The sequence below is a fragment of the Actinia tenebrosa genome, unplaced genomic scaffold (assembly GCF_029948245.1).
Source record: "Actinia tenebrosa isolate PJP-AT-01 unplaced genomic scaffold, QUT_ActTen_1.0 PGA_scaffold1__47_contigs__length_23844297, whole genome shotgun sequence".
In the NCBI taxonomy this organism is placed as follows: domain Eukaryota; kingdom Metazoa; phylum Cnidaria; class Anthozoa; order Actiniaria; family Actiniidae; genus Actinia; species Actinia tenebrosa.
In genome coordinates, this window is record NW_028292578.1 from 11377785 (window position 1) to 11389413 (window position 11629).

Below are 11629 nucleotides of genomic sequence, written 5' to 3' on the forward strand. Positions count from 1 at the left end.
CTTTGGTTTGCCAATACAAAATTCATTTTTGGGAAAAGCTTTCATTAATATTCCTCATTCTCTCCTCTTCCATTTTCTTTCTCTCCATACTCATCTCAATTTTCTATCCAATTATACACATTAGAAGAAACTATTAGTTTACTATTACCTCATTCTATGTATTATACATTCCAATTTGATAAGTAAGAAGTTATATCTTGATCACAAACCAGATTCAATACTTGATAAAACTAATGTGTTTTAAAATAGGGTTTGAATTAAAAGCTCTCAAATATTATTTAAACTATTCCTTTTGTTTTAATTTTTAACTAATTAGTTAATACTATTTCACAGATATATGGTTTGTTTGCACTCTATCAGCTTTGTTTCAGCTTTGACTTTGTTTTGACTGCAGCTATTGACTGACCTCAGACAATGGGTTTCATTTATTTCTAGTTGAATAGCCTTATCAGCTTACCGTCTGCAGACTTGATTAATATTCATATCCTGATTGAATGTTTCAGTGCTGAAAGACAGATGTTGTTTTCAAAGAAAGTAGAGATACTGAATTTTCTTCAAGATAATTAGGTGATACTTTCTGAGGGAGGGATGGGAAGGACAGTTAACATGCTTTCATGGAGTGGTGGGGTAAGGCATTGAATCAATAGGGAGTACGATGGGAGGACTTGGAACTTGAAGGGAACTTCATCTTAATATCCAAGTGGGTGGGGTACTAAGAGGCTATATTGGAAGGTGATAGAGATACCAATTTTTTTAGCTTGCAGATAAGGCCGCGTTTATCATGTATGGCAGAGGGTGGGACTGGTGAAATTGAGGGGGGATCAATTTTGGTAGGAAAAAGGGGGGATGGCAAATTTTTATCAGAAAAATGGGGGGATGCACAATTTTTGGAAGAAGCTACAAGCCTTGCTTAGGGGGATCGTACAGTCACAATCGTTTTTATGGCGGCGGAAATACTATTGGATTTTATTTGTATTTATTTTACGTATTTCATTATTGGATCACTTTTTTCTTTTTTTGCTCCAGCGATCAACAAGCACGCACCCACGCAATCGCTCTGTGGCCTGTTTTTGGCTTGCGGGTACAAACGCACGCGCGGAATCGTCGACTTAACGATGAAGTAGTACTTGGTGGACGTCAATCAAAGCATTTCCATGACATTCCATAGGCACATAACGACTTGAAAACCTTGTTGTGTTTTCCAACAACGTTATGGTTGGATTGACTTCCATCAAAATCCTATTTTGTCGCGACGCAAATTCTACGATTGCGTGAGTGCTATTGAAAAGCGTTAGGTGTAATCGGATGTGGACGGTGATGTCAGGAAATCTCATACTACCAATGTTCGACTGGATTTACTAACCATTTCTATGATCTTCTAAATGATTTCTTCACGCTTGCACCATTGCAATAATATTTCTTTATATGTTTCTCAGGGCATTTCTGAAGATTGCATGCGTTTGTCGGTCGGATCGAGGAAATTTTTTAGAGGGGTGGGGAGCGTCCAAACTTGGAGAGGGGGTATCATACGAAACGTACTTCAATCTCAAGTCAAAACTACATTTTAGGACCAAATAGCCAATTGAACGTCAAGTACAGGGGTCTGTACCCCCCAACCCTCCACGTACATCCGCCTATGGTTTTGTTAAGAGGCACAACTTCCATTTAGTCGCGCAAAACTTACGATCGAAACGAGCCAGTCACGTGATAAACCCTTGATAAATAAATCCCCTTATCTATAGAAACATCAAAGGTTGATTGAGACCTAAATTAATGGTCAACGATAATCTAATCGACTGGTGTGGCCACCGAGGGCCAGATACGCACCGTCGGTATTTTATACCCTCCAACAAATCTCAAGGCATTTTCATGAACTCAGGTATATTCTCGGTAATCAACTGATAAACAATTCCTAAAAGTTCAATTCCGTAAGTGAATTATGTCTTGCGACCTGGTAGATTAAAAGACGCCGAAGTCTTGGGTGCGGAATCCATTTAAGTGTAAGTGCTTTGATCTCATCAACTTTTGAGATCGAATCCAAGTGCATGGTCCTTGAATTTCTCCGAACATAAATTATGCTCTCTTAATTTCTCCTCATGGCAACATAAATACAGGCAAGTAATATATAAGTTAGCTTTTAGTCTGATTTCCATTCATTTGAAGGTGTTAAGGAAAACCATTTCAGTGTCGAGGAAGCCATTTGAGTGCAATCAGCGAAACCCAATAAAGTGCACCGTAGAGAACCCTCTTAAAACCAAAATATTTACTTTAAAAAGCTGTTTTTGGTGCTACTTCATAGAACAAATTGCTTTACGAAAGTGCAGGGCGCGTCTTTAACTATTTGAAAATTGTTTAAACCTTTTAAGATAAAATGTCAGTTGACCCCATTCAGCCGCAGCTTAGCCCCACCCAATGTGTTTTGATTCTTCAAACATCTAAGATTAGTATAATGACTTTTTGATTGATGATCTGTATAGTTTACAACGCCAAATGAATTATATATTTAGCTTTGGAAAATTTTCGCTCAACATCAAAGTACAGAGTCGTCCGACGTGGTTTTTGATGGCGGGAAAATCAACTTAGAAGCTAGGCAAGTCGTTGATGCTAGTGGCTCAAGAACAGTTCGTTCCAAAGATACAGGAAATCCAGCGATTTGTTTAATTCTCCCTCAAAACCGCAAAACCTTTATATCTTCATAGAGAGTGTTTTTGCGGATTGATTTGCATGCTTGAACTCATGAACCTGGTCGTATATGGGCTCACTTTTCCAACGAAAAAAAAGTTGAAGTGAAAGTATTTCATGTGAAACAATGGCATTAGCTATTAAAAGAGATGAAATTCTCCAAAATTGGTTCTTAAATTCCCAGCAATTAAACTAGAAATTACTCTTCTTTCATTGCCATGGCTCAAAGAAGAAATTCGAAGGGTTTTCTTTGTCATTTCCGGTCATCAATCAATATACCAATATCAGACCATAACATAACAAACAGTAGGTTTATGTGTGCATTATAAACTCAAACAGTTTAGCGTCTTCATCAATATTTCACTTTGCAAAGCGTTCATAAAATATATACAGAAAGCTTTTTCACTATATTATCTTCTATAAAGCATATTAAAAACGAAGAACCAGCCCAAACTAGAGAAGCTCTATTAACGTTCAATAATAATTACATGAACGCAAGCTGTTCATCGAAATAATTAATTTCCATCGCGTCAATCCCAATATTAAAACTTTCGTTCCATTTCCTATTTAGTATTCCTATGAGACTTTAATTAAAGCTCAGTTGTACATAAATCAGTTGTCAACAGGCTTAATGGAACAGTTCCTCTTCTTTTAATAATCGCAGGGGGACTTGATAATTTTCTTTCTGGTGTAAATGTCATTCTTTGTGGTGGACGTTGGACACATATACTGGCCGTCATTGGCCCAGATACCTTAGGTGAAGAACTAGAGGTACTAAATACTCGCTGAACATGAACTTTAGATAACGCTATAGTACATATTTCCAGTGTATTTTTCACGTCCCGAGCTCCTGGCGTGGCTTTAGGTCTAGGAGCAACACAAAATGACTGAGAACGTAAAACTTTCTTGGAACTTTGAGAACGAGTCTGTGAGGTGAACATACTCATGACCTGAAAGACAAGTCTTGCTACAGCCTTGTTTTGGTAGAGTATCCCAGTCCTTTCCTGGTAATTTCGTGTGCTAGTAAGAGTATGAAAAGTGGGATGAGGACTATCAATAGTCGTAAAAGGAACTATATTTTCCTGCCATATTATGTTGGCTGTCTTTGGCGATGTTAAGCACAGCTGTAGTCGATCGCTATTCTCTTTTGTATCATAAACAACAGCTAAAATCCCTGATCCTACTAAACTCCACTTCACATCAGAAGGCTTTTTAAGGAAGTCTTTTGTCTTCGCAGAATACACTTCAACTTTAGACGGAGCAATAATTATTCTGTGATTGTTGAAAGATTTTGACAACTCAGTTCTTACAAAATGTACAGCTTCGTCTGAAATCTCCATAACACGTTGACCAACTTCTAGACTCAGGTATCATGCATCAAAGAAGTAACAGAGATTTAGGAATTTTCAGCATTAGCGGTAATGATAGCTCTTGAAGCTTGTATAAGGAAAACGTACCTTAGTCTTGAAGAACTCCTTCAACAGACCAACTCACTCGAACTTCTGATGACATGTACATTGTTCCACTTGATTGCCTTAGCAAGCTGTACCACAGGGTTCCCACTTGGTAAACTCAGTCAGCAATTTCTTGTGACGTAGGGATGGAAGGCACTCACGGGTAAAACCCTTTCTGAATTTACTCTAAACATTTATGAAATCAGAAAAGAGTAAGACTATTTGAATTAGTGTTCTCTTTATTGAAAGTCAATCTCACAAAAATTACTTTATAATATTATCATTTTACCAAATATTTTAGCATGAAGTCATTAAACCCGTGCAATACTATATTAGACTCATACACGTAGACCTAATTCCATTGTTTTGTTTTGTGTCTATTTGACTATTACACGTTGACTAGTATTTATTTATTTCACAGGTTAAATTCCTTTCCATCTATCTCGTGATACAATTTATATTACATGTTCGCAGTAGTGGATCAAGGGGGTGGGGGTACTCCACCAGAATTTGGGTAGGGGTGTTCCGCTGGGATTCTGAAAGGGGTTCCCTGTTTATGATAAAAAAACTCAAATTTGTGGACCCTGTTTATGACAAAAGATATAATTAATTGCACCGAGTTCCTGTTTCAATTATCATGTCATCTTGCGTATGGTTTTTTTACGACCATAATGACCAGTTTTGGTCAATACGAAAGTAGAATCCCTGAATATGACAGGAAACTCAGGAAGAACTTGGAACTTGAGTGAAATTGCATACCCTGTTTATGACAAGAAGCTTGAAAAACCATACTCTGTTCAGCGGATCATTGCCATATAGTCCATATATGGGAGTACCCCCCCCCCGGGATCCAGGGTTATCAATCAAGACATAAAAAAATAAGATAAGAGAAGATAAAAGATAAAAGTGAAAGAAATAATTGTAATAACATCTTGACAAATAACATTTTATTGTTGTTAATAATATCCATTCTAGATAATTGTGATCAAAACTCCAAATCGTGATCAAAACACCCACAAATTTATGTCACCTATTTCACCATGGCAACCAGTATCCTGTAGCCTGACACACCTGTTTCAGGTGTTAGACTATGTTTTCGTTTAAGATCTTTTTGGATCTTTTTTAGCCTGCTTTTCAGACTCATTTGTTTAGGCTATATCTTCCTATTTTCTGTATTTATTTATAAAACTAAACAAACCAAGTTTTTTCCTTCAACTGTTAGAGTTGTCCACTTCTATATTTATTGTATAGAACAGTATGAACCCAGGTGAATGAATGTTAATCAAAGTATTATGATCATCCATGAGGTGGACGTAGTCCTGAGAAGGACTGTTTGATGTGACTGACCTTTCGACAACGTCAGTCACATCAAACAGTCCTTCTCAGGACTACATCCACACCCGGATGATCATAATACTTCAATTAACATTATATATTTATCATACCGGGTCAACTCTCGTTTATATATGAAATTTCAATAACTTACAGTATATTCAATATCTTTTAGAATTCAACACAAATTTTTTATTTCATTTGCACTCGACGTCATAGCGTAGCCACTATCTTGGATGATTTTAACAAAAGAATTGCCAATGAATTCTTTCGTTATATCAACCAACAAGGCCATCATGTCTTTTGTTATTTCACTCCTGGGGAATGATTGAAAACTAGCAATAAAGATGCTGTTTAAATAAACATTAATTATGATAGATGATTTTAATATCAAATTATATTCTTGTTAAACATGAAACATTTTATTACTAGTCATTTGATAGATGAGTATGAAAAATAGATAAGCTATTAATTGAAGTATGTTTGCTGCTTGAATTACTGTAAAGATGCAATTTGTGTATCTTCAAGCATATATTTCTCGGAAAACATTTTCACGCCTGGAACTCAGAGTTTTTTTTTGAGAAATCTTATATTATTGATTGGGTACTGCAAAACAGCACATGAATGAATAAAATGTGTATGTTAAATAAATAGGTTTTTAAAATAAAAAATTTTTAGAGTGAAAATTGTAAAATCAATTTTTTGTGCAATTATGTTTACATTGTGGACACATTAACAGGGACCACTTAAACCAAATTTAACATATTTTCAGATTTATGAGCAGATCTAGACTTTATTGCTCAAATGCTACTGTTTGGTTTGAGTTGCAATTAAGTTTGCTTTCTTCATTTTTACTATGTTTACCTTCTTCAAGTGGTTAGATAGTGCGTGTCTGCGCAGTAAAGAGTAATAGATTCATATCAAAAGTCCCAATTTGGGGCAACTCAGCAAACATAAAGAATGACATTTTGTAAATATTCTTAGGGTTTATCGTTACAAAATAAGATATTGACTGTGAATTATTATTGACAGCAATCATTGATGAAATGAATAATGTTTTTACCTATGAACTCTTGAGATGCTTAAGCAGTGTTTAACAATGAGGAGTGTTTTATCAGGAATAAAAGCATCAGATGTAGACAAGGAGCTCTACATTTCACACACCATGAACTTTTATACTCAGTCCAACAAAGGCTGTTGAGTTGAAGACAGCATGCCAATCTCAAGACAGGAATTATATTACTAATAGCAGGTGTCAAATGGGAAATAAAATGGGAAATACTTCCCTTTTACTCCTCTCTCTATACCTTTTCTGTATATTTCTATTTCAAGCCCTGGTAATCAATGTGAAATAAGCATAGTCGCTGCATAGTTATTCCATGTACTGCATAATTGTTTTTTTCTTTGAACTAGTATAAAATCTCTGTTGTTTGGCAGACTGCAGACTACTACCTTGCATTAAGAATTCATTACCTCAGCTAATTAATGCCGTACCATAGAGTAAAACAAACCCACATGAACTGCAAATAGGCAGTGATACTATATTTAGCAGACTACTACCTTGCATTAAGAATTCATTACTTCAGCTAATTAATGCCGTACCATGGTGTAAAACAAACCCACACGAACTGCAAATAGGCAGTGATACTATATTTAGCAGACTACTACCTTGCATTAAGAGTTCATTACCTCAGCTAATTAATGCCGTACCATTGAGTAAAACAAACCCACACCAACTGCAAGAGCAGCGATTCCATATTTAGCCCAGTTGTCCCATGTACCACTGTCTCTACTTCTTCTTTTACCACTTATCCTTCTTTCTTCCTTTAATCTGCGTAACTCATCAGAATCCTCCTGCTCTCTGTATTTAACTGCTAAACTCTCTGCCGTGAGGATTTCATCTTCTTCTTCAACCTCTAAGCCTGCCTATAAAGCCAAATATAATCCATTTAGAGAATACCAATGGAGTCCCATTATCACAAACCTGAGCTGTGTTGCACTAAGGCCAAATAGACCTCTTGCATGGGACATCAAAGGAGCTAAATTTGGAGGACAAAGCGAACGAATCTCCTGACCACTGGAAACCTATTGCAATGTCCCCCAAATTGAGATGTATTCCAACATGCTGCAAGGGGTCAATAGTGATATCCAACAGACAAATCCTTATCCAGCAGATAAAATGCATACAAATTCTATACATGGGATTTTCTTGTCCACTGGATTTTCTTTAATCCAGCCTTTGTGCAACTAGCTCAAGACAAAAGTCTGAGTTATCTGGAGTAGAATGCTAAATAGATCACTAATTTTAATATAATTAACTAATTAATTAATTATATATACATAAATAAATAAATAAATTTTTAAAAATATTTTTTTTAAATATAAAAAAATGAAAAATAGAAAAAAATAATAAAATAAATACAAAATAATAATAAATAGATCACATAGTCGACAGGATTAGGCCTCTAGCTCGTGAAAGAGAAAGTCCACAATATATATGGTTTAAGATAAAGTTGGTGATCACATTTAAAAATTTTACTTGAGAAAAAGTTAATTCCTTGGTCTGGAAACTTTCTCCGAAAATTTTAAAACGTTAATTATAAGACTTGTACATTAATTGAGAAATTTCAATATAGTCCTAAAAAGGATTGAATAATTAAATACATATAAATATATATTATTATTATTATTAGCACTTAAGTTATGAATTCATAAATATATTATCAGCATGTTTTACTTCAATGCATGTTGTACTTTTATATTAAAAAAGCATGGAATTGCTAATTAACATATTCAATGACCTTGGCCAAATAATACCTGCTGAAGGTTACCTCCAGCAGAGCCAGAACTGAGAACGTTATAACTTGTTAATTTATATTTTGCTATATCAACCAACATATAGTGAGCACTTCAAGTTGAGTTTGATAAACATGATGTATTATGATCTAAATTGGGTACTACAAACAACACCATAGAAGGCATGATGGGCCATAGATGGACACAAGATGATTGAGCACAAGTCAGACCACACGTTATGCAGCATTTCATTATCTTCGAAAAGGTTTATAGCTTTAATATCAGAAATTCTCTTATAAATTTAAAAAACTAGAGATTTTGACCTACCCATCCTCCCTGCTTTTCCATCCATTCTCCAGTAGTTTCTTCAATAAACCTCACTGTATACTCTGCCAGTTTGACCAGATCTTTATCATTAAGTTCTGTTGGTGTTTCTAGGGTTATTTCTCTTGCAAAATAGCAAAGCAATGCAATCTTAGACCATCCAACAAAACGTTTTTTATTACTGCTGTCTATAGTAACTTTTCTTGCTGCCTTTTCAAATTGTTCATACGTAAAATCCTCAAAATTCCATCCCCGTGTTAATTCTAATGGCTCGTCCAATAAATGAGGGTATGTGTCCATGATGTCCTGGCCTATTTTTTCAAGCATGACAGCTACCCTTCCTTCAGGTGACAGCACAGGGGTAGAAACTATCAGACAGTCATTGTTGTAATCGGTGTTTGGTGGAATATTTAGGTTTCGGGGTCTTTCCCGTCTTTCCCTAACTTTCGAACTGTCTCTCCTGTAGAGAAAAAAGATTGCAATATGCAATCCAACATTGTATTACTATTAGATATATATTAATAAGTAAGTGAATATGGCCTAACACTGCTGAAGCCTGAAAAAGTCATTTTTATATTCTGGGTGAGAAGACAACTTGAAACTCTATATTCAAGTCTAAAAGTATTAAATCATCAATACAAATAGAGTCCCTAACCCCCTTTCAAACAATTTACTCCCTAAATAAATTTTTGACTCTCTGAATGAGTCAAAAAGAAAGACGCTTTTCTATAGTTTTCTCAGTCATTGTCAATTCCCACGTCTTAAAAACTCCTTATTTTCTCATAATGGCATTTCCCTCTACTATGATATCCTTGAGGAATAAACATGAGTACCCAGTACTAGGATGGGCCACTTTAAAACCCCTTTAGTTACTAGTAACAAGGAAAATTTGTTTCCAACTTCCTGTAGAAAGGTTACTGACCGTTCTTACAAGACCAATATTAATTATATTATATCAATTATATGCATTATTCCACAAAACATTTCCTCATTCATGGATTTGGTTCAAACACATGAATCACCAAATGCAATTGTTAGGAAATCAATGAAATAGTTAAGGAATATGAAACGTGCGCACATATCTCTGTACTCTGAAATAAACACGATGGGAGCTGCAGAGCATGAGAGAAGCAAGCTTGAGAATCTTTATAAGAATAAGAATTTTTTTGTATAAAGCTAGTAAATTCATTACTCAGCAACGTCATAATCAAATCTACAGTACTATATTTACTGACTGTCCAAGGTTTAATTCGATTTTAAATATGTCATTCCAGAGAGCCTTGCTATATCCATGTTAGAGTTTTAATATCTTGAATGTGGCATATTGATTAAAGTCTCCAAAAACATTTAGCATAGGAATGTTAGCAACTCGCTATGTGTCTTCCTAATTAACCCATGTTTGGGGGTGGGGGAAAGTTTGACTTTTGACTTCATTAAATTACTGATTACTCCATTATCATAATAACGTGACCAACAGTGGCTAGGCATTGGGTTTTAGAATTACTAGTATAGCTAGCTGTCTGATTCGTCAAACAATAAAAATGAATGTGCTTTATACAACCACGTCATTATTTGTTCAATGAAACAATCTACATTTTAATGCATTTACGCATGATTCAATGCAATACAATATAAAATTTCCTTTTTCCTGTATTGCATTCATAAATATAAACCACATATATAATTATTTATCAAAATATCCTTCATTCCTTCATTTACTAGTAATATTACTATTTTTGACCCTGCAATAAAAATTCTAGCAATTGTGTTCCAAGATAATCACCATTACATCATGTCAAAGGTTAATTTATTAAAAAAAAATCGTGTCTAAAATCAACAATGTTACAAAATAAAATAAAACTCACTCATAAACAATGGAACTTTTTTGAAGTTTCCTTGTTTGCGTTCGTGCACTGAAAAGAAATCATTACACTGTAAAAAAAAGCTAAAAACAAAACCAAAAATATGTAGTAATACTATAACAGGTATCTAAGCCACAAGGGTATTGGATGTATTTAAAAAATAATATCTTAATCAGAAAATGGATTTTTTAAATAAAAAATTAACTAATATAAACTGCACTAAAGTACAAACGTACAAACAAATTATACGCTCATTAACAAAAATATATATAAACTATCAAAATAATATTTACTAACCTTTCAGCACTTCTTCTTTTGAGTCCATAGCTAGGATTAAAACTTTCTATTTCGGTCTTCAAGTTAAGCGAAAGTTTCCGGCGCAGAGGAACAGCCATTTGTTGGAAGCGTTTTCTATTTGACTCATAAGCAGCCGCATCGCTATTACTTTTTGCAACTGCTAAAGCTTGTTTTAATCGTTCAGGACGATTCTCCGACTCCGAAAAATTCCTTGCAGTTAGTTTTTCGGCGGGTAGAGAACCTAAAAAGTCTAGTAAAACGAGTCGAGTTTCTTCTTTGAGACGCTCGACGGATGCACATCGTCGACCCATATTTTTGTTGAACGGCGAACGTGAAGAACTAGGGATTTTTTGCGTTTCTGGTTCGGATTCCGAAGCTGTATCGCACTCAGAGGATGGGTTTTCTTCAATTTCTTCCATATTTTGGTCAGGCATTCCTCTTCAGCTTTTATTATTTTTACCGCAGGAGGTTTTTTAGTACTTCTTACTTAGTATCTGCAAGTACATGTAGTTCCGTTCTTGAGTGTCGTTTGGAAAAACCAAAGCTACGTGACCAACAAAAGAGACTGGGCCAAGTACATGACATGTAGGGCATCTTCCGGGGAGGGGACGGGAAATAATTATATAAACAAACCTTAACCTTTCTAAAAGCACGAATTTAAGACTCAATACAGAAGCATGCAAACCTAAATGCCTATAGGATACAACATTGTTAAAGATCAATTCCTTAAACGAAAACTTTATAAATAAATTAAATTCAAAATTTGTTTTTTAGCCCTACCCCATTCAGTAATTGATTGGCAAGATTGCGTACATGATGACAAAAACTACGAAAGCGCTTATCAAACTGACAAACTATTTCATAAGGGAGGGGAGGTTTAGC

The 11629-nt window shown here is 35.0% G+C and overlaps 2 protein-coding genes across 3 annotated transcripts; both read right to left on the reverse strand.

Moving 5' to 3' along the window:
* Window positions 1-1864: 1864 nt before the first annotated feature.
* Window positions 1865-4286, reverse strand: LOC116298599 (uncharacterized). Its single transcript, XM_031707118.2, has 2 exons — window positions 4140-4286; window positions 1865-4039 (listed from the first exon to the last, which is right to left on the reverse strand). The coding sequence occupies exon 2, from the start codon at window positions 4020-4022 to the stop codon at window positions 3273-3275; it is 750 nt and encodes a 249-aa protein (XP_031562978.1). The 5' UTR covers window positions 4023-4039; window positions 4140-4286; the 3' UTR covers window positions 1865-3272.
* Window positions 4287-5068: 782 nt separating this feature from the next.
* On the reverse strand, window positions 5069-11290 carry LOC116298598 (uncharacterized). Of its 2 annotated transcripts, XM_089032570.1 has the most exons (4): window positions 10748-11289; window positions 10454-10501; window positions 8592-9048; window positions 5069-7394 (listed from the first exon to the last, which is right to left on the reverse strand). In XM_089032570.1, the coding sequence occupies exons 1-4, from the start codon at window positions 11179-11181 to the stop codon at window positions 7167-7169; spliced, it is 1167 nt and encodes a 388-aa protein (XP_088888696.1). In that variant the 5' UTR covers window positions 11182-11289; the 3' UTR covers window positions 5069-7166. The 2 variants fall into 2 exon arrangements, with proteins under 2 accessions (XP_088888696.1, XP_088888697.1); XM_089032571.1 differs by lacking the exon at window positions 10454-10501 and having other exon boundaries at window positions 10748-11290.
* Window positions 11291-11629: the final 339 nt, after the last annotated feature.

Excerpts from the sequence above, each read along its gene's own strand:
- LOC116298599 (XM_031707118.2), bottom strand. The coding sequence starts at position 4,022 with ATGGAGATTTCAGACGAAGCTGTACATTTTGTAAGAACTGAGTTGTCA.
- LOC116298598 (XM_089032570.1), bottom strand. The coding sequence starts at position 11,181 with ATGCCTGACCAAAATATGGAAGAAATTGAAGAAAACCCATCCTCTGAG. Across the intron at positions 10,502-10,747 it reads AAAAGAAGAAGTGCTGAAAG|TGCACGAACGCAAACAAGGA; the intron begins GTTAGTAAATAT and ends ATTTCTTTTCAG. Across the intron at positions 7,395-8,591 it reads TGGAAAAGCAGGGAGGATGG|GCAGGCTTAGAGGTTGAAGA; the intron begins GTAGGTCAAAAT and ends TTGGCTTTATAG.